General features: G+C 36.3%; 2 protein-coding genes across 4 annotated transcripts; one reads left to right on the plus strand and one right to left on the minus strand.

Moving 5' to 3' along the window:
• The first annotated feature begins 601 nt into the window (after window positions 1–601).
• On the plus strand, window positions 602–5,950 carry LOC136220224 (homeobox protein knotted-1-like LET12). The gene is made up of 9 exons (XM_066008014.1): window positions 602–902; window positions 1,034–1,137; window positions 1,802–1,909; window positions 2,551–3,045; window positions 3,121–3,452; window positions 3,607–3,653; window positions 5,318–5,511; window positions 5,573–5,704; window positions 5,804–5,950. The coding sequence occupies exons 6-9, from the start codon at window positions 3,626–3,628 to the stop codon at window positions 5,948–5,950; spliced, it is 501 nt and encodes a 166-aa protein (XP_065864086.1). The 5' UTR covers window positions 602–902; window positions 1,034–1,137; window positions 1,802–1,909; window positions 2,551–3,045; window positions 3,121–3,452; window positions 3,607–3,625.
• Window positions 5,951–20,085: 14,135 nt separating this feature from the next.
• Window positions 20,086–22,823, minus strand: LOC136218624 (probable ribosome biogenesis protein RLP24). Of its 3 annotated transcripts, none has more exons than XM_066005631.1 (6): window positions 22,480–22,823; window positions 22,220–22,284; window positions 21,892–22,001; window positions 20,861–20,974; window positions 20,587–20,723; window positions 20,086–20,489 (listed from the first exon to the last, which is right to left on the minus strand). In XM_066005631.1, the coding sequence occupies exons 3-6, from the start codon at window positions 21,970–21,972 to the stop codon at window positions 20,315–20,317; spliced, it is 507 nt and encodes a 168-aa protein (XP_065861703.1). In that variant the 5' UTR covers window positions 21,973–22,001; window positions 22,220–22,284; window positions 22,480–22,823; the 3' UTR covers window positions 20,086–20,314. The 3 variants fall into 3 exon arrangements, with proteins under 3 accessions (XP_065861703.1, XP_065861704.1, XP_065861702.1); XM_066005632.1 differs by having other exon boundaries at window positions 22,220–22,381; XM_066005630.1 differs by lacking the exon at window positions 22,220–22,284 and having other exon boundaries at window positions 22,480–22,821.
• Window positions 22,824–23,431: the final 608 nt, after the last annotated feature.

Below are 23,431 nucleotides of genomic sequence, written 5' to 3' on the forward strand. Positions count from 1 at the left end.
CTGTGTCAGACTCTTAAACAAATTTATTTAAATGTCAAACAAATTTATTTATATGTCATATTTGGTGGTTTTTTTAAAACTGTTTTTATTTCCTGCAACTGAATAACTGAAAATTTGACAAAAATAGAAATAAAATTATGATATTCTGATATTTTAAAATTTAAAATCATAAAATGATAAAATACATAAAAGCGATTTTCATAATTGTAAATAGTTTTTAAAATATGAATTTCTGTGTAATTTTCCCTTAATTTAATTCATTCCAAATTAAAATATTTTTATTTTTATTTTCTTAATAAAGTTAAAACCCTTTAAGATTGATATTAGAAAAAAGTAAATACTTATTAATTATAATAATAACAAATAAATCCCTTATTAAAAAGTTTTAATAGCAAAAAAGTTTTAATATTTATATTAGAAAATATAAGTACTTATAAACTCTAATAATAATAAATAAACCTATTATTAAAAAATTTGATGGTAATATAAACAAATAAATCCCTGATCAATTTTTTTTAGTTTTTACCGTCCTTCTTAAATTTGGCTTCCCCCCTAAATTGCTCAAAAATTTCAGACGAAAAATTCAAAAGCCGCCCTCTGCTCCAAATTAGCCGCCCTTTGCTCCAAATCCATAATTGGTAGTGGATCCCTAATTCACTATCGATGCAAATGAATCATTCTTGGTCTCTCTTCACCTTCTGCTCTCAATCCCTAATTCACCTGCGAGATGCTCTCAATCCCTAATTCACCTGCGCTAGCTCGTCTGAACCTCGTGGTAGGGCTATGTTCTGCACTATCTCATCTCATCTCTCATGTTCAACTATTTCGCAATGTCTTTCACTTTAAGGGTCTTGGTGACAATGGTATCAGAGTCTGGTTGTTACGTTTCAAATTTCTCCAAAGTAAGTCTCCCTGTCTCTCTATGGAATAGAAATGACATTTATCCTTCAACCACCGTTGGTTATTGCTCCCTTTTAGAGTAATTGTTCTTCTTGGAGTGTCATGTTCTGAAGCTTTTTTCATTAACGAACAGGTTTCAGGAGCAACTGTCCAGGCTAGAAAGAAGCCTGCTAGTTCTTTTGGAGCACCATTGGAGGCGGAATGTCTATGAGAACAAAGTTTGAGAGTGCCATCAAGGTATTATTCTATACATATGGGAGTTCTGCTGCATGTGCTACTTGGAAATATAGGTACAACATTGTTAGATAATGTGTTAAGGGCTTGGTAGCTTTTACTGGTGCTTTATTTATTGACCTTATCCATGTGCTAATTCATGATAAAAGCCAGAGAGGTCTTTACATTTTCCTTGATGGTTCAATGTCTTGTGCTCTATTATATTAGTTTCTATTGTGCTCAATTCATCTTTTGAATGTCTCACTGTGCTCTATTACATTCGTTTCTATAATGTCTCCTCCTCTAGTAGTCAAAAATGGGTTAAGCTAAATCCTTCATAATGTCCCCACTCTCGAAGTTATTGATCTTTTCTCCAGAAGCTTAGTAAGTGGCTCTGGTTATTATTTATTGTTAGGTTTAAAATTTTGATGTTTGTTCTAATTATGATTTAGAAGTTAGGCAGATAAAGTTTTATATAGCAGTTTCATGGCTTTCTAGTCATGTGAATAATGGGATACTAATTGATCGAGTTTAGATAAGTCTTGGGTTTTAGAGAGCAATATCCGGAAAAACATTTTGCATCGTGGATAATAGGGTACTAATTGATACTCTAGCTAGCTTATATTCTTTTCATGATTTTCTGTGTTCATATGGGAGTAATAGAAAATCTATGAAAATGTGGTTACAGGGGTTGTTACTAGGTGTCCTCTTATCTTGCAACTTTATAAGAGTGATGAAGGTACCAGAGAATATGTAGAGTTCTTGCACCTCCCAAGGAAACGATTAATTGATTTTGGTAAACCTCTCAACTTCTTAGCCATTACTTATAAGCTATGATTCAATGATTTTCGTCTGCTTTGCGAAATAAGTAAAATTTGGCATTGATTAGGTGTTGTGATACTATAGTTACACGGTAAAACTGTTTTAGCTATTGATGTTACTACTTAAGAGCAGCTCAAGCAAGTTATGCTTTATCTTGCCTTACCCCATTATTACTTATTCCTTGTGTGACTTCAATAACCATAGCCAAATAAGCCTTGTTAGTACATTTGCCAAAGCAAATGAATTTTCTTTAAATTTCATAGATGTGTCTAGAACTGTGCATCTTGATTCATAATGGACTAGAACTAAAGTTAGCAGCTTTGTATGATTGCTGCTTTGTTGTCGGGATTCAGGCTGACTGAACTTTTCTTTTGAATTTCCCAAATAAATAATTGTATGATAAATTCCTCACTTACTTTATGATTTGCATGATAAGCCATCAATTATCAGTGGAAAATTGTACAATTACCTACCATCTGCAATAGTTTCAATTAAACACTTGATGTGCAGTTCTATATTGTGCAATAGTTGGTGTTAGTAGTTTCTTCAAAATAAGATCCCAATTGCTTCTTATCTTTGAATTGGGCCCTTATATATGCAGTTTTACTTTTGCAGCATTAGCCAGTCAGATATAGTTCTAGTTGAGAAAGACTTGTGGATTTCTGCAGAGGATTCTATTACAAGTGCACGGCTAATGGACTGGAAACAGAACGGACACGTGTTTAAGTTGCCCAAGATGATGCTTGTTGCCACCAATTTTAAGGCTGGTGAATTTAATAAGGCTAAGGGAGGTTTTGTAGATAAAGCTATCATGAAAACTTTGAATGTTAGTATGGTGGCTGCATGTCTTCAATAGGTGCTGGGAATTGGGAAAAAGAGGCTGCAAAGAAATGATCCCAATGGATTTACTTACCTTCGGAGCCTGCTCTTCGGTAAGAAAATTCTCGTGGTTGATGACAATATGGTAAACGGCAGAGTTGCTGCAGGTGCAGTGAAGTTTGTTGCGAATGTGGAGTGTGCTGACAGCGGAAAAACAACATTAAAGTTGCTTCAACTATCGCACAACTTCGATGCATGCTTTATGGATATTGAAATGCCAGAAATGGATGGGTAAGTTATCTGGATTTAGAGTTTTGAAACATTGAACTTAAACATGGTTTTGTGAAAATTCTTGTTACTGTCCAGGTTTGAGGCAACACGTCGTATCTGGATGATGAAGAGCCAAGCTAATGAGCATATAAATGGTGAATTAGCAGCATAAGGAAGTGGTATAAAAGGCAGAGTAGAATGCACCAGTATTAGCCGTACTAGTATTAGCCATGACGGCGGACGTGATACATGCTAGTATGCCATATATGATGAATTCATGAAATGTGGAATGGATGGATATGTATCGAAGCCATTTGAGGAAGAAAATTTTTATGAAGCAGTAGCCAAATTCTTTAAATCAAAGCCTATCTAAGAGTCATATCTCTTGCAAAATCGAGATGAATGAGCAGTGGCAGCAATTTTATTTAGTAAGTGGTTCATTGCCTTGGACACTTTTCAATTTCATAATAGATCTCAATCTAAATTGAACCTTTCCCTAAGAAAGCAGTATTGATGCTAATTTTGTTTCTGCACTGCAAATTTTTCCTCAAGTTTCTCTGAAATTTGTCTACTTAACTGTAGGAGCTGAAGCAAAACCAGCATGGAAATCAGCATCGTGCATTTCACTAGTAAGTTATAACGTTTTCTCCTTGGAATTTAGTATTTGAATATCCAAAGTTTATGTGTTTGAATGTGGAAATGAATATCTTAAGATACATGTACGTACTATAGGACTTGGGGAGCATGCTATTATAATGGATGATCTAGCTGCTACTAGTGGAACACTGTCAGCTGTAATAAGGCTATTATTAAGCTAACAGTTGCTTTTCCCTTAATCTGTTATCAATTTTGTCTCTACATAGAGATTTCTATCGAAATAACAACTAAGTAGAGCATGTTCAGTGAACATTGTTGAATGTGTGCTTGTGTTCTAGAGTTTAAGGTAATGATAGTAGCTTCTCATACTTCGTCAATTGTCATGCTTCCATATTTACACATTTTACTTTTTTCTCTCATATATAGTTTCTTCATAATTTCGGATGTTCTAAGTAGCTTTTGAGGCAACTAATTCTCCACTCATATCTCTATGAATATCTGAAAATCTTGTATTTCACATGAACTCACTAAAAATAATATGGCTTCAAATGGTATATGTAAGTCATCACACTCATCTGTAATATGCCTTGCCATTTGATGCAAATCTAGATAGCTAGTAGAATTGTCTGTCATTATACTTATAAACTGAAAGATCACCTCTTCTTGGCCAACTTTAGTGAAATTTAACTTGTTACCGTCAAAAGGCTGGAGGACCTTGTCAACACGGAACTCAGTAGGTCTCTTCTTCAAGTGCCGGCCTTCATTCAGCTGGGCAATAAATCCATATCGGCCAGGAATCACCTAAACAAAAATAACCACATACTTCTGAATAAATAATATATTTCCAACTCAATAAACACCAAGTTGCGATCTTTGATTGAGACCAAATCACAAAGTGGACAAAAGAACACTTCGTATATAAGAACTCTCTTCTTTAGCTTTCAACCTTACTGACTTGCTTGTCTTCACGCCCATGACTATCGAGGTAAACATCTTGCAATTGTGAGCCTATACCCTGATGCAGAAATTTACTTGTGGTTTCACCTACCTTTTGCTTGTCTTGGTTGTTGAGAAAATTGGGGAAAGAGGGAGAAAATTTGTTATTAATTGGGGAAAGAGGGTCAAATAGCTATGACCAAGTGTTTCTCAATGCTAACCAAACATTTTAGATCCACTCTTTGGACTCCGGAGTAAAATATCAAGATAGAGTAATATATGTGTTCTTTGCCAGTTCAAAATGCATACTGGTCAGGGAGAGGATTATAGAAACCGTTGGTTTCTTCTACTTAAAGAATTTTTTCTATGAGAAATGTAATTTTAAATTTGATGGAGGATCTATAACTTTTCGTGATGGTCACTGCACATAATAGCTCAAATTTTCTTTAATTGTTAGTGAGGTTAGTCATTTGTCATAAGAATAGATGAGCTCATGTATGATAATGAAACATTTCAAATATATTTGGGTACAAAAGCATGTTTACCGTGAAAGAATAAGGATCATTTTCTTCTGATGTATGCTTGGTTATGACATTAATTTTATGTCTTTATATTGTGAACGAAAAACAGGATCAATTCTGTTTACAAAACTGTAGTAGTTCTGTAACAGAACAAGACCAATTCTATTTACAGAACAGGACTTGAATCCTGTAACAGATTGAAGTTGCTAGGCTTACAACCTAATCATGATGCATTGCAGGTGCATTATTGGGTGAAGGCACCGGTGCCACGATGTCAGAGGATGAGGATGATCAGGAAGATTGTGATGCCAACTTGTACGATGGAAGTATGGACAGGCTAGATTGCATGGGATTTGGCCCACTTGTTCCCACTGAAAGTGAGAGGTCATTGATGGAGCATGTAAGGAAAGAATTGAAGCATGAACTGAAACAGGTAAGATTCAAGAAAAAAAATGGTATTGTTACAGTGTGGCTAAGCTGCGTTCTGCATTTAGGATTACAAAGAGAAGATTGTGGACATTAGGGAGGAAATTCTCAGAAAGAGAAGAGCTGGAAAATTGCCAGGAGATACCACCTCTCTCTTAAAAGCTTGGTGGCAATCACATTCCATGTGGCCATATCCAACTGTTAGTATGATTTTTTGTTCAGTAGTTGATCAAACTTTTTGTTCAGGAAGGAGGAAATCTTTTCTTTTGTTCAGTCATGAATTTTTCCTTTTCTTTTAGGAGGAAGACAAAACAAAATTAGTGCAGGAAACAGGCTTGCAGTTAAAGCAGATAAATAATTGGTTTATAAACCAAAGAAATTATGCCTTTTCTTTTCTGATTTTTTCATTTTTGGGTTTGATTTTACCATTTTTCTCAATAGTATGAACTTCTCATTTGGTTGTGTACAGACGGACCAAGTCCGTTCGTATGCATGCCATATAGTTGCCATGACTGCCAGTAGCTTTCTGATTAGCCAATATAATTTGGTAGAAGATTTTGGTCAATATCACTACATACGTATGTTATTTGTCATATTGCTGATTTGCTTTTATTTGCTTTGGAGTGACATACCAATTATTATTTGATGTTATCATAGCTCCATTCAATCCAAATTTTTATTTATTTTATTATTGGAAATTTTAGTTCAAATAATAAATATCATTAATTAGAGTAAATATTATGATTTAATAAGGGAATTTTTAATTATTATAAATAGTTTTAATAATGAGATTTTTATTTATTATAAATAATTTTAATAACAGAAATTTTAATTATTATAAATAATTTTTAATAAGAGAATTTTTAGTTATTATAAATACTCTTATAAAAAAAATATTTCCCTTATTAAAAGTATTTAGTAAGGAAGCATTTATTAAGGGGTCGATAAGGGGGAATTTCCCTTATTAAAAGCTTCTAATAAGGAAAATTTGACTTTTAACAAGGCTTTTCACTCTTATTAAAACCTATTTTTTTTTTGTAGTGAACAAGGTTTTATGTAAAAAAGTTAGGAGAATTCATGGGGTATCCTTTTAGTGTGGAGGAAGAAGAAAATGGAGTTGTGGAGAAGATAATAAAGATGTGTAGCTTTGAGAATCTGAGTGAGCTTGAGGTGAATAAAAATGGAAATCACAGGGAAAACACAAGTCTAGCCATTAAAAACAAAGTGTATTTAAAGGTTGTAAACTTGATAGAATTGCAATTGACAAATATTTGCACAACTCTGGCAGAGTCTCCCCAAACTAATTTTGGCATTCATCTACACCAATCAAATTATTATTAGAAATGAATACAGAAATGGGATCGTTTTTTCTTTTCCTCTCCTTCTCGTGGGAGTCTTGATCGTTTTTCTTTTCCTCTCCTTCTCGTGGGAGTCTTGATCGTTTTTCTTCAATTTCGCTGCTGTGCCGCGGACTGCGTTTCTTCTCCATTTACTCTGCTGTATCGTGGACTGCGATTTGTTTTGCTGATTGCCGTGTTTCTGTGGAGGTTTGTCCTCTGTTTTCTGGAGCTTGGGGTTGTAGTGTGGATAGGGCTTTGGGTTTATCTTTACTGAATCTTGGTTTGTTTGGATTAGGGTTTTATCGATTGCTTTAATCAAAAGTAGTAGAATATCTTTCTGGTTTGCGGGTAATTATCTCTAATTTGTTGGGATCGATTTTTCTGCTTTCTGGTAATTGGGGTTTTGTGTGGATTGTGTTTTGTGTTCTCTAAGGGTTTATCGTTGGTTTGCTGCCCCATGGATACCTCATTAGACAATCTATCTTTGGATGAAGAGGAGGATGATCCGATTGTTTTTCCAATAATAGGACAGGATATGCGGAATGATGGAGAGAATCTGAAATTGGTGGGGAAGTTTTTATCAGAAAGAACGATTAATTTTGCAACAATGAAGTCACGTATGGCGGATATTTGGATGCCCAAGAAAGGGGTTTGGATCACTGCGTTAAATCCCAACCTTTTCTGTTTTGAGTTCTATCATCAAATTGATAAAAACAGAGTGATGGAAGGGGGGCCGTGGTCCTTTGATAACAAGATGTTGCTGCTAAAAGAGGTTGAATGGGGTCAGCCTCCTGAGGAAGTCGACTTATCATTGCTGAATATTTGGGTTCAGATTTATGGAATCCCTGTTGGTTTGTTTTCAGAATCGGTGGGGAAGCAGGTTGGTGATTTTATTGGATCTTTTTTAGAGTATGACCCTTTAAATGAGATAACGAGTAGGAGACTTGATTTCATGCGCATCCGTGTTTGTATTGATGTTCGGAAACCGCTAAAACGCTGTAAACGTATTAAAAGACCGGAGATGGAGAGCTCTTTTTTACAGTTTAAATATGAGAGATTGAGCAACTTTTGTTTCCTCTGTGGAGTTTTGGGGCATACTGAGCGTTTTTGTGATGGTTTGTTTGACAAGGATACACGCAACGTTACGAGAGGTTGGGGTACATGGTTGGTTGCTCAAGGGAGGAGAGGCAGTGGACCGCCAGTATCTAAATGGTTGCGTGAGCCTGGATTGAAGAAGGATGGGATGTGGATTGATTCTGTTTCTGATAGTGGAAGGAATGTCTGGGAAGTTGGAAACAATTCCAATATGGAAACAGGTGGAAATGGTAAAGCGGACGTGGAAAGTGCAGGGGAAGAGGATGAATTGGACTTGATAGAAATTAAGAAACGCAGAAGAAGCGGTAGTGAGGGTGATGATCAGAATGTAAAAATGATTCCTGAAAGGGTTTTGGAGGGTGTGTTGGTGGATCATGAAGTTTCCAAAATTCAGTTGGATTCTTCTTTTCCTGGTTCTATGGTTTCGGCGAGGTCTGGAGATCAGACCCGCCAAGGTAAATGATTTGTCTTAGCTGGAACTGTCGGGGCCTCGGCAACCCCCGGGCAGTTCGGGTTCTGGGTGAGTTACTGAAGACTCACAAGCCGCAGTTGGTTTTTCTGATAGAAACCTTGGTTGATGGAGTTCGGATGGAGAGTTTAAAACGACAGTTTGGGTTCAAAGGTTGTTTTACGGTTGGTGCTAGAGGTCACAGCGGGGGCCTTGCAATGTTGTGGAAGGAGGAGGCGGGGGTTGATGTTAAAAGCTTTTCTGACCACCATATTGAGATGTCTGTTATGGACAGGAGTGTCGGGGATTGGAGGTTAATTGGGTTTTACGGCTATGCGGATAGAGGGAGGCAAGCGGATTTATGGAACTTACTGGGATCAATAGTTCAAAACTCAATTTTGCCTTGTTTATTCATTGGTGATTTTAATTGTATTTTAAACATGGATGAGAAAAGGGGAGGTCCGATTTATCCGGCTTGGCTTATAAATAGATTTAATGTTGCGGTTCAAAACAATGATCTTCATGATCTATCTTTGAGGGGCAGTAAGTTCACTTGGGAAAGAGGTCGCGGGTCGGATCATTGGGTTTGTGAAAAATTGGATAGGGCTCTAGGGTCAGGGGGATGGATGGCTCGGTTTAATAATTACCGACTAATGAACTTAACGGCATCATATTCTGATCATTCCCCTTTACTTTTGGTGTCTAACTTTTCTACCCCTAGAAGAAAAAGTTACAGATTTCGTTTTGAAGCAGCTTTGTGCAAGGAAGTGGGGTTCGACGAAGCCGTCCAGTTATGTTGGCAAAACTCTCATGGCATCTCTGTTCCGAAGCGTATTAATTCTTGCAGGGCGCTTATTGAAAGATGGGGGGCTGATTACAAAAGGCGTTTTCTCAATAAAATAAGCAGATTTAAAAGAGAAATGGAATTATATAGGGATCGTTTTGATGCGGTTTCTGTTATGAGGTACAAAGAAAGTAAGGAACAACTTAATATCGCTTTGGATCAGGAAGCTGTTTATTGGAGGCAACGAGCTAAGATTTTTTGGCTTAAGGAGGGTGATAGGAATACAAGGTTTTTTCATGCGTGTGTCAAGGTTCGGAAACAGACGAATCATATTCATTCGTTGGTTGATGAACAAGGTGTAAATCAGACTGAGGAATCTATTAAAGGTACAATTGCTCTTCAATACTTTGCTGAGTTATTTTCTGGATCCCCTGCCCAAAATTTTGATGAGATTGATTTTATCCCTATCATTGTGTCTAATGAGATGAATTCTATCCTGGTTGCACCTTTTACCTTTGAGGAATTCACAAATGCAATATTTCAAATGAAACCCGAAAAATCCCCTGGACCTGATGGTTTGAACCCGAGTTTTTATCAGCATTTTTGGGATACTATAGGGTTAGATATTTTTGAGGCTTGTTCGGGCTGGTTAGGGTGTAATGAATTCCCGGAAAAGCTTAATGAGACCATTATTACCTTGATACCTAAATGTGATAATCCGGCGAAAATGACTGATCTCAGACCTATATCATTATGCAACGTGCTTTATAAATTGGTTGCAAAAGTTCTGGCTAATAGATTAAAAAGTGTGTTACCGGATATCATTTCTGAAAGTCAATCGGCTTTTGTTCCGGGACGATCCTTGGTTGATAGTGTTCAAATTGCATTTGAATCTCTACATTTTATGAAAAGAAAACGCAGAGGGGGGAGAGGTGAGGTAGCTTTGAAGTTGGATATCAGTAAAGCGTATGATAGGGTTAGTTGGGAGTTTCTGAGAGCTGTTATGGTGCGTATGGGTTTTGATGAAGTTTGGGTAAATTGGATGATGTTGTGTATTTGCACTGTTTCTTATGAAATTTCTTTGAATTCTGATTTGGTTGGTCCGATTACCCCGATGAGAGGGCTGAGATAAGGGGATCCTTTATCTCCTTACCTGTTTATTATTTGTACTGAGGTCCTGTCTAGATCAATTTCTAAAGCTGAGATGGATGGGTTAATTACTGGCTGTCGTATTTGCACTGGGGCTCCTAGCATCTCGCATTTTTTTTTTTGCAGATGATAGTATGCTTTTCTTTAGTGCAACTGAAGCTGAATGCAGAACGGTCAGTACTATTCTTTTATCTTATGAACTTTGGTCAGGTCAGGCTGTAAATAGGCAGAAATCAGGGATTTTTTTCAGCACAAATGTCAGTATTGATAATCAGGAGAGGTGCAAAGAATTACTCGGTATTTCTCTTCCATTTGATACTGGGAGATATCTTGGTCTGCCTTCTTTGATTGGGAGGTCTAAAAAAGCTATTTTCAGTTTCTTAAAGGATCGGTTGACTAGAAGGTTTTGTAGCTGGTCCTACAGATTTCTGTCTAATGCAGGGAAGGAGATTTTACTTAAGGCGGTTGCACAAGCTTTACCTACTTTTTGCATGAGCACTTTTCTGCTCCCTAAGTCAACCTGTGAAGAGCTTCAAAGGATGATGAACTCGTTTCGGTGGGGTACGAAGGAAAACGGATCAAGGAAAATTCACTGGTATAGCTGGGAAAGGTTGTGTGTTAGAAAGGAAAATGGTGGGTTGGGTTTTAGGAAGTTGTTTGAGTTTAATCTCGCCCTCTTGGGTAAACAAAGTTGGAAGTTAATTGAAAAGCCAAATCTGTTAGTGAGCCGTATGTTCAAAGACAAATACTACCCCCACGGTTCACTTCTTTCTGCTAACTTGGGGAGCAATCCCAGTCTAGTTTGGCGGAGCGTTTGGAGTTCATTATCGGTGATCAGGGAGGGTGTGAGATGGAGAATTGGTAGGGGCACTCAAATTTCAGTTTGGAGAGATCCTTGGATGTCATCTGATGTTAGGAGAATGGTGGAACCTCTAAGTACGGAAGTGAATAAGGATGCGGTTGTTGCTGATCTTTTTGTACCGGGCACACGGATTTGGGATAGAGGGAAAGTTGAGGAGTGGTTTGCTATTGAGGATAGTAACATAATTCTTAATATGGTTGTGTCGTTATCTTTTTTGGATGATTCTATTATTTGGCACTTTAATTCCAATGGAATTTATACTGCTAAATCAGGTTATCGTCGGCTCGATCCTAGTCCGCCTGTAGCTGATCTGAGTGTGGGATGGAAACAGATTTGGAGCTTAGAAATTCCTCCTAAATTCCGTTCGTTTATGTGGAGATTATGTGCAAGGATTTTGCCTTTGAGAAGTCGGCTGTCGCATCGGCACATTGAGGTTCCGGTTGAGTGTGTAATATGTGGTAGGGATGAAGAGCATGGTTGGCATCTCTTCCGGGGTTGTGAATTTGCGGTGTCCTGTTGGCAGTTTGTCGGGGCTGAATGCTCCTGGATGTGACGGGGATTGGATTGAAGTTTGGGTTCTCAATATGTTGATTAATTCATCTTCCGAGATAGCTTGCAAGTATGCTGCAGTGTTTTGGGCTATTTGGAACTTTAGGAACCAGAAATTGTGGACGGGTAAGAGTGGCAATGTCAGTTCAGTGGTGGCACATGCTGAAGCGTTGGTAATTGAATGGAGGGAGGCGAATCGTAAAGTGGTTAGAAACAGTGCTGGTACGCGTAATGGTTGTGAAAATAAGTGGAAAAAACTAGTAGAGGGGATTTTAAAGTGTAATGTTGATGCTTCTACTTTTGCTGATACAAACCAATTCGGTGCAGGGGCTGTTGTGCGTAATCATTTAGGACGTCTTCTGGTTTGTTGCAGTATGTGGGAGTCGGGAGTTATCTCCGCTCCGTTGGCTGAAGCATTAGCAATCAAATACGCCTTAGAATGGTGCATTACATTGTCGTTTACTAATGTTTGTTTCGAATCGGATGCAAAGATCATCACTGATAGTATTCACTTGCCGCAAATTGATAGATCGGAAGTTGGGGGTGTTATAGGGGATATCCGTAGGATACTTGATGAACGTCAAGATTTTTCTGTGACTTTTGTTTCGCGATTAGCGAACGGTGCTGCTCATGCTATGGCTAGGCATGCTCATTCCAATGCTAATTGTTTTAGTGATTGTGTTGCGCCAAGTTTTTTGGTTCCTATTCTTTGTACGGATATTGGTTCTTCTTAATATGAGTTGGTTCGTTTCAAAAAAAAAAACAAAGTGTATTTCAGGAAAGGTAAGGTTGGAGATTGGGAGAATGAGTTGACACCTCAAATGACTGCTCGCTTAGATACCATAACCAACCACAAATTTACAGCTTCAGCTTTGCTTCAACATTTATCTTAATCTTCAAAATGCATATTTCACATATTATTATTATTCATAGTTTTCTTTGTATCATCATGTCAAGTCCAAAGTGATTTATCATGGATTATTGTAACTGTTGTGTAGTTCTTTTATATAGTCTATCTCTGTGTTGTCTTCAGCTACTTTGTTTTTTTTATTACTTTATGTTTTTACGTTGGATTAATCTTATATTGTTTCATTTTATAAATTAGGAAGGCTAACAAGCTCAAAGGATAAAAACAAAACTAAACACCCGTTATTATTATGATTATGAGGAGACCTATGCTCATTTTCAAACAAAATATTTTAGGTGTACTTAGAATATACCCATGGCCATTTTCAAACAAAATATTTTAACTGTCTCTAGAATATACCACACTTTTAATAATTCAAGGAAATTTCCATACGAAATTTATCATCCATGCAATAGGATGATCACACTCTCTCTCTCTCTGAATGCTCAAATCTGATTTCCCAACTCCGATTTTTCAACTCTTGGCATCTCAAAATAATCCCAAAAAAAAGACAACAAGGAGTGATCCAAACTCCAAAAATCACCATCATCAAGTAAATACAATTGGAATTAGAATAATCAAATCATGAAAAAAACTACGTATCACATAGTTCGATATATTAAAATTTAATGGGAAATCACATCGTGTAGTTCAATATTAACGAATGATTTGAAGTCATTACCGGGATTCACTAATACCAGGTAAGAGGACTATCATACCTATCATAGATTGGGTTCGAGGACAATCATCTAGCTAATTTAATTTTAAAACATCTTAAATTTCAATTAATTGGTTTCTTTCGTAATTTCTAAGTTATGTTAAATATATTACTACATGATAACACAATATACACCATTCACAAAGTAATAAATAAATACGAAATAATAACAAAGTTTACAACCTTTCAAACACAAAGAAATAATGATACATTTGTAAAATAAGAGGGGAATTATATTAAGTTTCTTTGAACAAGCATGCAGGGACAGATCCAGAGGGTGCTTGAGCACCCGCTAGTCGCAGAAAAATATTAAAAATTCTATGAAAATTCTAAACCGGTCTTTAACTTTTTATGTAAAAACACTCAAAAAATATTAATTAGCATTCATGAATGACAATAAGCACCACTCTTAGTGGATCGTAGATCTATCATTGCAAGCATGTTACTAAAATCCTAACATACATCTATTTAATATGTAAAATAAAAACAGTTAAGGTTGTGGGCCATACACTGAGTCTGACTTCTGCTTATGAGACAATGGGATGGACAATAGACCCATAATGCATATATATTAAGGCTTTGCCCATCATACGGGGAGGGGATATTAGAGGGATTAGTGTTTCTTGAGGCGATTAATTTCCCTTTTCCAGAGCTTTAACTTTTTGCTCTCTGGGTGGATTCCAATTCCTGTCACTAGTGGAAAAATGATCATTTCTCCTTTGCGTTGGCTCTATTTATGAAGCGACGCAAATGAGTGACTATTTGCATCGACTCACCTTAAGGACTGACGCAAATGATTGAATCATTTACGTTGATCAGCGGCCAATGCAAACGCATTTGTAACGAGGGCTTTTGCATTGGCCAATGACCGACACAAATGACATTTTTTCCACTAGTGTGTTTAAGCGAGTGGAACCAAGTTTCCACTAGTGTGTTTAAGGGTGGTACATGGATTTTTGGTTGTCTTCAGAGAAATGATGTTCAATTCTTAAAGAGACATGCCGAACTCACATAAGAAAGCTCTCAAATCCACGCTCACCGCACCAATGATAATATAGTATGAAATTTTCGTTGAGTTCTCAGATCCACTGTCCCAGACTGCATGCTAGTTATACCTCGAACCATAACGATTCCGGATTGCAAACTCCAAAACACTCAATAATCGATCCTTAACTGCATGCTCTGATACCACTTGTTTGTTGAAGATGAAGGGCTTAATTAATAGTAAAAAAAATTAATTATTATTCAACTAAAATTTGTACACAATACAATACATATAATATAAATTGTGAATTACTATACCCAGCCATGAATTCCCACCCCTAACCCCGTGAAAAGACCGAACTACCCTTTATCCAAAATTTGAAAAAACACAAAACCTCTCAAATACCCTACACACTCTTTGATCAAATCCAGACTAATTTGTGAACCAAAACATGGAGCGTAACAACAACCGTAAAGGGAAAGCGAAAATGATAAGATTTACCGTTTTTGTTTTTTGATTTAAGCTTAAAAATGGAATCTGTGGGAGATTTTGCAAAAACGTCGGAATCGCAGTCGGGCGTATGAACATCACGCCCGACCTACGGTTCCGGCGTATGAATATCACGCCCGGCCTATGGTTCGGGCGTGATAGCCTCATGCTCGTACGATAGGTCGGGCGTGATATTCATACGCCAGAACCGTAGGTCGGGCGTGATGTTCATACACCCGACCTATGGTTCGGGCGTGATGTTCATACGCCCGAGGGGTTTTTGAATATTTTTTTTAAAAAAAAATATATTTATATTTTAATTAAATTGTTAAATGTTTAGATTAATTTTGGGTTTAATTTATACGTGAAATTTTGATATTAATTTGATTATAATTTATATGTTAAATTTTTTGATTAATTTAGTGTAATTTTGTAGATTTTTAGTTAAATTTTTGTAATTTTTCGTTTGTTTAATTTAGTTTAACTAAATCTTTATTTTGTTAATTAAGGTATTTACGGGTTTAATTCAATAGCGGACTAATTTTTTTACAGGTTTAATTCAACAACGGACTAATTTTTTTTACATAACAGGTATTTACAGGTTTAATTCAATAGCGGACTATTTTTTTTTGCCCTCCCGATATGCGGGCGTGTGGTTATCACGCTCCACCGTGAGGTCGGGCGTGTGGCTATCACGCCTCACCGTGTGGTCGGGCGTGATAGGCCCACGCCTAACCTTGTGGTCGGGTGTGTAGCTATCATGCCCGACCACACGGTGAGGCGTGGGGCTATCACGCCCGACCACACGGTGAGGCGTGATAGCCACACGACCGCGTGTCGGGAGAGCAAAAAAATAGCATTTTTCCACCCTTAACCCATGAAAGGGCATTTTCATCATTTCACGGGACTAGGGGTGAGAATTTGAGGCTAGGTATAATAACACCCTATAAATTTTGATAATTCTTACGCAAACACTAAATCTTACCCCTCACCACTTTTTCTCTCCCTCACACACTAGCAATTCACAATCTTAATTTCTCTATATATATATATATAGGAAGGAATCTAATAGCTAGGGTGAGTATGGTCCGGTTCGGTCCAAAAACCGAATTAAATTGAATTGGACCGAATTAAATTATCTGTAATTTTTAGGATCAAATCAAACCAATTATTTGTAAATCTCAGATCCACTTTTTTTTTTTGTTTCAAAAAGGATCAAATCAAACCAAATTATAATTCGGTTTTCTCTAGACTGAACCGAATTATTTCAGTCCTGTCTGATTTGATTCATGTTTGGACCAAACAAAGCAGGGTAAATTTCATCAATGGTGTACAACCTTTACCCTATTTCACACTTTGGTATACAACCTTCAATTTGTCTCACTAATATGTACGACCTTATAGGTGACCTCCCATTATGGTATACAGCAGGTAAAAATGACCGGTCAACACCTGGTCAACGCACCACCTCATCCCACCACATATAAAATGACTAAAATATCCATGTCCCTAAAAAATTAAAAAATAAAAATAAAAATACACCCCTTTTCTTTACCTTTCTCTTTTTAATACTTATAAAAAATACTTCCTAATCTAAAATAATCTCTCTCTCTCTAAAATTTCCCCGGCAAGAAATCATCTCTCTCTCTAAAATTAAAATTTCCCCAGCAAGAAACCATCTCTCTCTCTTAAATTAAAATTTCCCCAGCAAATTCCCCAGCAATTCAAAGAAGTTCAATAAATTTTGAGAAGCTCCTGCAAATTTTCCCCTACCTCAAATTCAACGTCTATACTTTAGACGACTCCTCCATTTTAGACCCATTTTTACTTCAACCCATTCTTCTCTCGATTTCCTTTTGAACCACGCTCGGAGCTACTTAGCTTGATATTCTCCATCCCAGTGCCAGATTATCTCGACTCAGATTTAGTCCTCGTTGATGATATTTCGAAACTCGCCGCTAATTACATGAAATCCGGTGAGATACTGAAGGAAATAGGGAATTACAGATATTGGAAACTCTGTTCCTTCAAGTGAATAAACTTTTTGGGCCATTAAAGGAGGAGTTGGGGTCATGGAATAGCTAGAAATCCATGGATTTGAGGTTTTAGATCTTTCTTCAAACTCTGATTACTCTTAGCAATTTTTTTTTACCTCTCGGTTCCGACCGTACATTTAGAGAACGCTGTCGAATTGACCTCCGGCCATTGAAGTCGGAATCGCCGCCTTCCTTGAAGGGAAGAGGAAGAAAAAGAAAAAAACGAGAACAGAGGCGGTGGAGGGAAACGAAATCGGCAGGTGACAGAAAGAGGAGGTTGAGTTTCACGTTCTCTCTTTGTTTCACATTCTCTCAAAGAAAAGAGAGATGGCTAGAGGTGGAAGAGAGAGCTGTGCAACTAGAGATAGAGAAAGAAAGAGAGGAGAGAGTAAGAAAGAGAAAGGAAAATTAATAAAGAAAGAATATTAATAAGAAAAGAATTATTTTTATAAAAGAATATTAATAAGAAAAGAAGTATTTTTATAAGGATATATAAGTAATTTAATTTTTTTTTTACATTTTGACCAGTCAAAGCTGAGGTGGCGGATTGACTGAGCGTTGACCGGTCATTTTTACCTGCTGTACACCATGGTGGGAGATCATCTATAAGGTCGTACATATTAGTGAGACAAATTGAAGGTTGTACACCAAAATGTGAAATAAGGTAAAGTCTGTACACCATTGATGAAATTTACCCAAACAAAGCATTAGAGACTTATTGCTACTTGTACCTTCACTAACTAAACAATTATATAAAGACAATAATTATATAGTTTTTGTTTGTTATATAATTAATTAAGAGAGAAGAAACATGTTTAATTGTTTTTTTTCTATATATAATTAGTTAATTAATTTAAAACCCTAAAACTAAAAGTAGTATATATTATATTTCGGTTCAGTTTTATTCGGTTTTGGACCGAACCGAAAATCAAACTAGCTTAAAAATTAGGATTGAACCAAACTAAAATATAATTCAATCCGCTTTGGTCCGGTTTTTTCGGTCCAATTTTTTCAATCTTAAAGTTTTTGGTTCGGCACCCCTATAAAGGTTGATAAAACAATATCAACCACAAAATATTACATCAGCTAAAGAAAGAACTAGCCATAATTATCTTCATTTTTCTAGGCATAACAAAATAGGAAAAGTATAAAAATAAACTTTGTGGTTACACCTGTTTTCGATCGGTACCCTTGTGGTTTAAAAATTTATAAAATGACACTTTGAAGTTCATTATGTTAGCAAACACATGCGAAATTGATTAATGGTGTTAAAAAAACTTAAAAGTAAAAAAAAATAGTTAATTTTATTCATATATTTATTTATTTTATAAATTAACTTCCCTTATTATCTAATTATTATAAACCAACCACAAAATCAGGGGCGGATGTAGGGGGGTCAAAGGGGGCATTTGCCTCCCCCCCCCTTCATCCCACTAAAAAAAAAAAAAATTTAAATCCAAAAATAAAGGTTAAAGTGCAAAAATACCCCTAATGTTTTGGGTTAGGAGCAATTTTATCTCTAACGTCTAAAATGGTACAATTTTATCCCTAATGTTGGAAGCCAAGAGCAATTTTACCCCTAACGTTGATAAATTGGGTCAATTTGAGAAATAATTTATCAAACTGTCTTCTCGGTCATGAATAATAATGTCTGAAATTGATCCAATTTATCAACGTTAGAGGTAAAATTGGTGCAAAATTACAAAATTGATATGCAATTGGCGAAAAATAAAGAAAAAAATTACTGTATTTTATAATAGTGTCTGAAATTGATCCAATTTATCAACATTAGGGATAAAATTGCTTTTGGCTACAAACATTAGGGGTAAAATTGCACCATTTTAGATGTTATGGGTAAAATTGCACCTGACCCAAAACGTTAGGGATATTTGATGCGTAACAACCCGAGAATCCCGGAAATGGATGATTACGAGTCGGAAACATTATAATTTACGTTTTTTATAAAAAAAATCATCGTTGATTAACTTTGCAGTCTTAACATAGGCAGAGATACTATCATTATCCCTACTAAAATTGTGCATACGATATTTCAAATCTCGTATTTAAGACCTGAGTAGGCTTTAACAAGCTTTTGCCAAGCATCACTAGCAATGGCAGCACCAACCAATTGAGGCAAGACACTCACATAGAGAGATGAAATAATTCAGGATAGAACCATTAGATCTTTTCTTTTCCAGTCATGAAATTTTGGATTTCGTTCACCGTTGGCAAGCTTTTTAGGTGGCAAGTTTATGGTAGAATCAGTGTGATCCTCAAAGTTATATCAATAGAGAATTGGTAGAGTCTGTGTTTTCCACAGCAGGAAGTTTGTGGTAGTAAATTTGAATGATAACTGGTGGGAGAGATTAATTGCAAGAACAATGGAAGAAGTGGTGGAGGCAGCGACAGAACTGCCATGGATGAGAGAGACTCGATTTCAAGAAGGAACAGACCAGTTTTACAAAGTTGTGAACCCACAAAAAGCTCTTGTACCATAAAAATTGTTTGTATCTCAATAAATATTCATATTATAAATCTATAAATATCTTATCAGTGTCCCCTCACAAGTGTTTTTCCTCTCAGAACATCATGCTTTTTTTTTTCTTTTTTTGATAATAGAGCATCATGTTGCTCATGAACACTACAAGAGATCTATAAACCATATCTGAACATGAATTTCAGTAATCGTTTACTGGCCAGATCAAACAACAAAAAAAAAATTTATCATACAATTCCAGCTGTTAAAGAACACAACCATCTTTGGCTCCCTAATTCATATTCCATCTAAGCATAGCAGGAACTTTGTTAGGCTGAAGATCGAGATAAGCAAATCAAATTAACAACTTAACAACTGAAGGGGAATTGGAAAAGAATAGCATAAATTCACTTACTCCTGGCAAAACATGGAGTTAGATGTTGTCCCATGAAGATACAACAGAATAGATTAACCATCAAACTGGTAGCCTAAATAAATAACGAACTAAGTACTTCATATCATCACACATGAGGCAACTTCAAAGGCTAACTCAACAATGAATCCATATACAGATCAGAAAAATGTTTGCATAGTTATTTTCAGCAAATTATCTAACATTTTACTAGTCATTCACCATCACTGAAACACTGGCCATGGCAAGAAAATTGAGCTATACCTCAATCAATGGGCAGCTCGAAATGAAAACATGTGCCACAGCAAGAACCTTATGTTGAAATCCACAGTAATAGCACCATTGTTTAATTTTTTTTAATTAAAAAAGAAAACTGAACCGTTCTGTGTTCTGTTATCTGAGTAAACATAACGCAAAACTATCACCACCAGCACCATTTGGCAAAGGAAGTAAAATCATAACAAAACCCCAATTGATTCCAAAAGAGATGAGTAAGCCCTAAATTCAAATGCTCTAAAGGTGCAAGATATGAAAGGCAACAGCATAAACTAATAACAAAACTACTCCTCCATTGCCTTATTTTCTTCCACTTGCTGTTGGGGTACAGTGACCTTGATCTTTGGTAAGCTAAGAGATGGATCTTGTTGAAGCAATGCTGGAGCTTTGACCAAGTGAATACCTTGCTCCACTTCCTTTTGTGCTTCTTTAAACTCCTTGATTTTCTTACCCTTCTTCCTGCTCAGATTTGTATTTATCAATAACTTATAACAAATAAAGGAAATCTTTTAGCTATTTTCTTATTACAATAATAATAACGGAGTGGGTGTAGAACCTCTTTTCAATGTGCTTGATTCCCCTCTCAGTTCTGATTTTATCAATCTTCTTAATAGCCTTCAAAGTATTCTCTGTGAGATTCCTGTCATACCTCTCAGGCCTGTTCCTCTTTCTCTCAAACTCAAAGGTTGTATCCTGGCCAATGAAAGAAGTAACAAGCAAAGACGTAGATAATTAACCATATTTCACAAGGATTTTTCAGTCTGCAACCTAGTTGCGTACAAGTTACAAAGATCATGTGGAAAGCCTGTAAGAACAGAAAGTATCCTAACCTCTGTCATGTCCTTCCCATGCAATCTCCTATAAGCTTTGGTCCATTTTACTTTGCGTGGATTTCTCTTCATTTTAAAGTTCTTGTGGCATTTGGATCTACAAAATCGAAAAATCTGCAGTAGCAACAAGGATTGGCAAGAAGAACTTTTGGTGAGAAGTATCAATCTTGAAATTAGTCATTCAAGGTTTGTGAGATTGAGAAGGTAATACGTGAAAAGTTTGCAGTTGGACAGACCGAAATTAGAATAGAAGGATTCTTACACTCTTATAAACCCATCATATAAACCAGTATAACTTATTGTTACACACAGCAAAATCAAACTCATAAGCAATATCTGAGTCTTACTTACTTAAAACAGACAAGAGATAATATGTGATTAACATTTATACCAGACATAGATAACAATGAATCAGATTCCTAGGTTTCATTATAATATTGAATTATTAACTATACTCTATGTGAGTAAAATACCAATCAGTTTGGTATGACAGAAGGTTGAAGGTTCACATAAAAAAAATAGCAAGGCTAGTAACGACGTTTCTTTTAAAAGTAGCAATTTAAGTACATAAACTATCTATTAAATGTTGCTGGAACCTCAAGAAACTAACAATGTAATTAATCTATGTGGCATGACCAAACTCAGAAGAAGCAATTTCATGCACATATATACAATAGTACATAGTTATCTTCGTCAACAATAGGATGGTAGTACTTCAATCTAAAATCAACAGACACAGAACCATACTCTGTATATTAAGAGTTTTTATTTCTAAAGGATCCAAACTAACAGTTGATTAAATCACATCCAACAACAACAACAACAACAACAAAGCCTTAGTCCCGAAATGATTCGGGGTCGGCTAACATGAACCATCATATTAAACCGTGCAATCAAGTCGTGTCAGCGACACAAATTCTCTCCCTCCACTCTGTCCTATCCACTACCATATTCTCCTCGATCCCTAATAAACTCATATGGATAAAACAAGGATTATAGCAAAATGGCAGGCATAAAACAAGGATGTTTACCTTTGCATCATTACGAACAAACTGGATACCATGTCCAGGGTATACGGTAGAGGAGCAGAACCAACATTTTTCCAATCTCATTGCGTCTCAGTTTCAAATAACCCTAATTCCTGAGGCGAGAGAATGATAGTATAAGTGCCAAAGAGGATAAACACATAAACAGGATGAACTTCGACCCCCCAATTCCAAATTTACAGAACAATAGGCAATGTGTGATATTCTATTCAAGCACTAAGGACCAAAGTGTCAATGCACGAAGAGTTGCAGCATACCAATATAGTTTAATCACTAACAACAGAATGACACACGGCAAACAAAACGGAGTAACCTTTGAAGCTAGTGGAGCAAATCAGCAGATGGACTTGCCGGCTGCAATCTACTCCTCCTTTGACGCTAGAACGGTAAAGCGGCGAAGGAAGCAAAAAACAAATAAGATGCAGCAACGCTTTAATAATGGACTATTTAGTTGAAATTAGAAGTCCTCCATAAACTAACATGAAAGGAATCAAACTTCTAATTATTAAGAATCAGAAAGCTGGAGAGAGATGACTATTTCTTAACTAAAACTAAAGAAAAGAAAATACAAACCAATACTAGATGAGGTCTCAGGTCTTCAATGTAATTCCGTGAAATTAAATAAAAATTTGTGCCCGATATACTCAATGGGGATGCAGCAGCAACATGCCGTCTCCGTTGAACTTAGGCGACTCCGATCTGCTCTAGCAATTTCAAAAAGCAACAGAAAAACTCGCGACTCTGAGCTACAGCCACGAGCCCAGCCGATTCCTTATGGCAGCTGTCGATAGAGATGGAGCAGCAACAGCCTCCGGCGAGACTTGAGAGAGGCAGAAGATGGTAAGGGTAAGAGAGGCGGAGAAGAGAAACGAGAAAGAGGAAAAGTATATTTTTATACCCTGGTCAGAAGGGCCCTAATACAAGATTGGTACATATGGTGGTTGTTTTTTTTTGGTTCTTTTTCTTCTTTAAAAAAAAACACATGTACTCATCATTCGTACATAGATCTTAATAGTAAGGGTAATTAATTTATTAGTCTTTATATTTTGATAAAACATACTGTTTAATCCCTATGTTTTTAAAAATACATGGTAAGATTTCTAATCTTTTTCTCTGTAAATTTTTTAGTCCTTCCGTCTGTTTGTTAGATTTTTTACCGTTTATAAATTCAGAAATGATTAAATTATCCTTTACTATTTATCAGTCAAAAGAAATTCACACATCTATGTATTTCTCTCACAACTCGCACTCGAAAAAAAATGGAGAAATTCTTGAATCCCTAACCCATAATCAAATCACTCATGCTCATTCCTCCTGTTTGAATTGAATGTAGAAATCGACTCAAATCTCTCTCGCTTACTTTTCCTATTCGAATTGAAGGTGGAAATCCTCTTACTCTCAATGGTGAGTTTAATTTCCTCCATATTCTCAACTCATGTTAGGGACTAAACAGTTCACCGAGAAAAACATTAAGGACTAAACAGTTCATCGAGAAAAGAGTTAGAGACCTTACCGTGTGTTTTTT

This window comes from Euphorbia lathyris, chromosome 2 (assembly GCF_963576675.1).
Source record: "Euphorbia lathyris chromosome 2, ddEupLath1.1, whole genome shotgun sequence".
Taxonomy (NCBI): domain Eukaryota; kingdom Viridiplantae; phylum Streptophyta; class Magnoliopsida; order Malpighiales; family Euphorbiaceae; genus Euphorbia; species Euphorbia lathyris.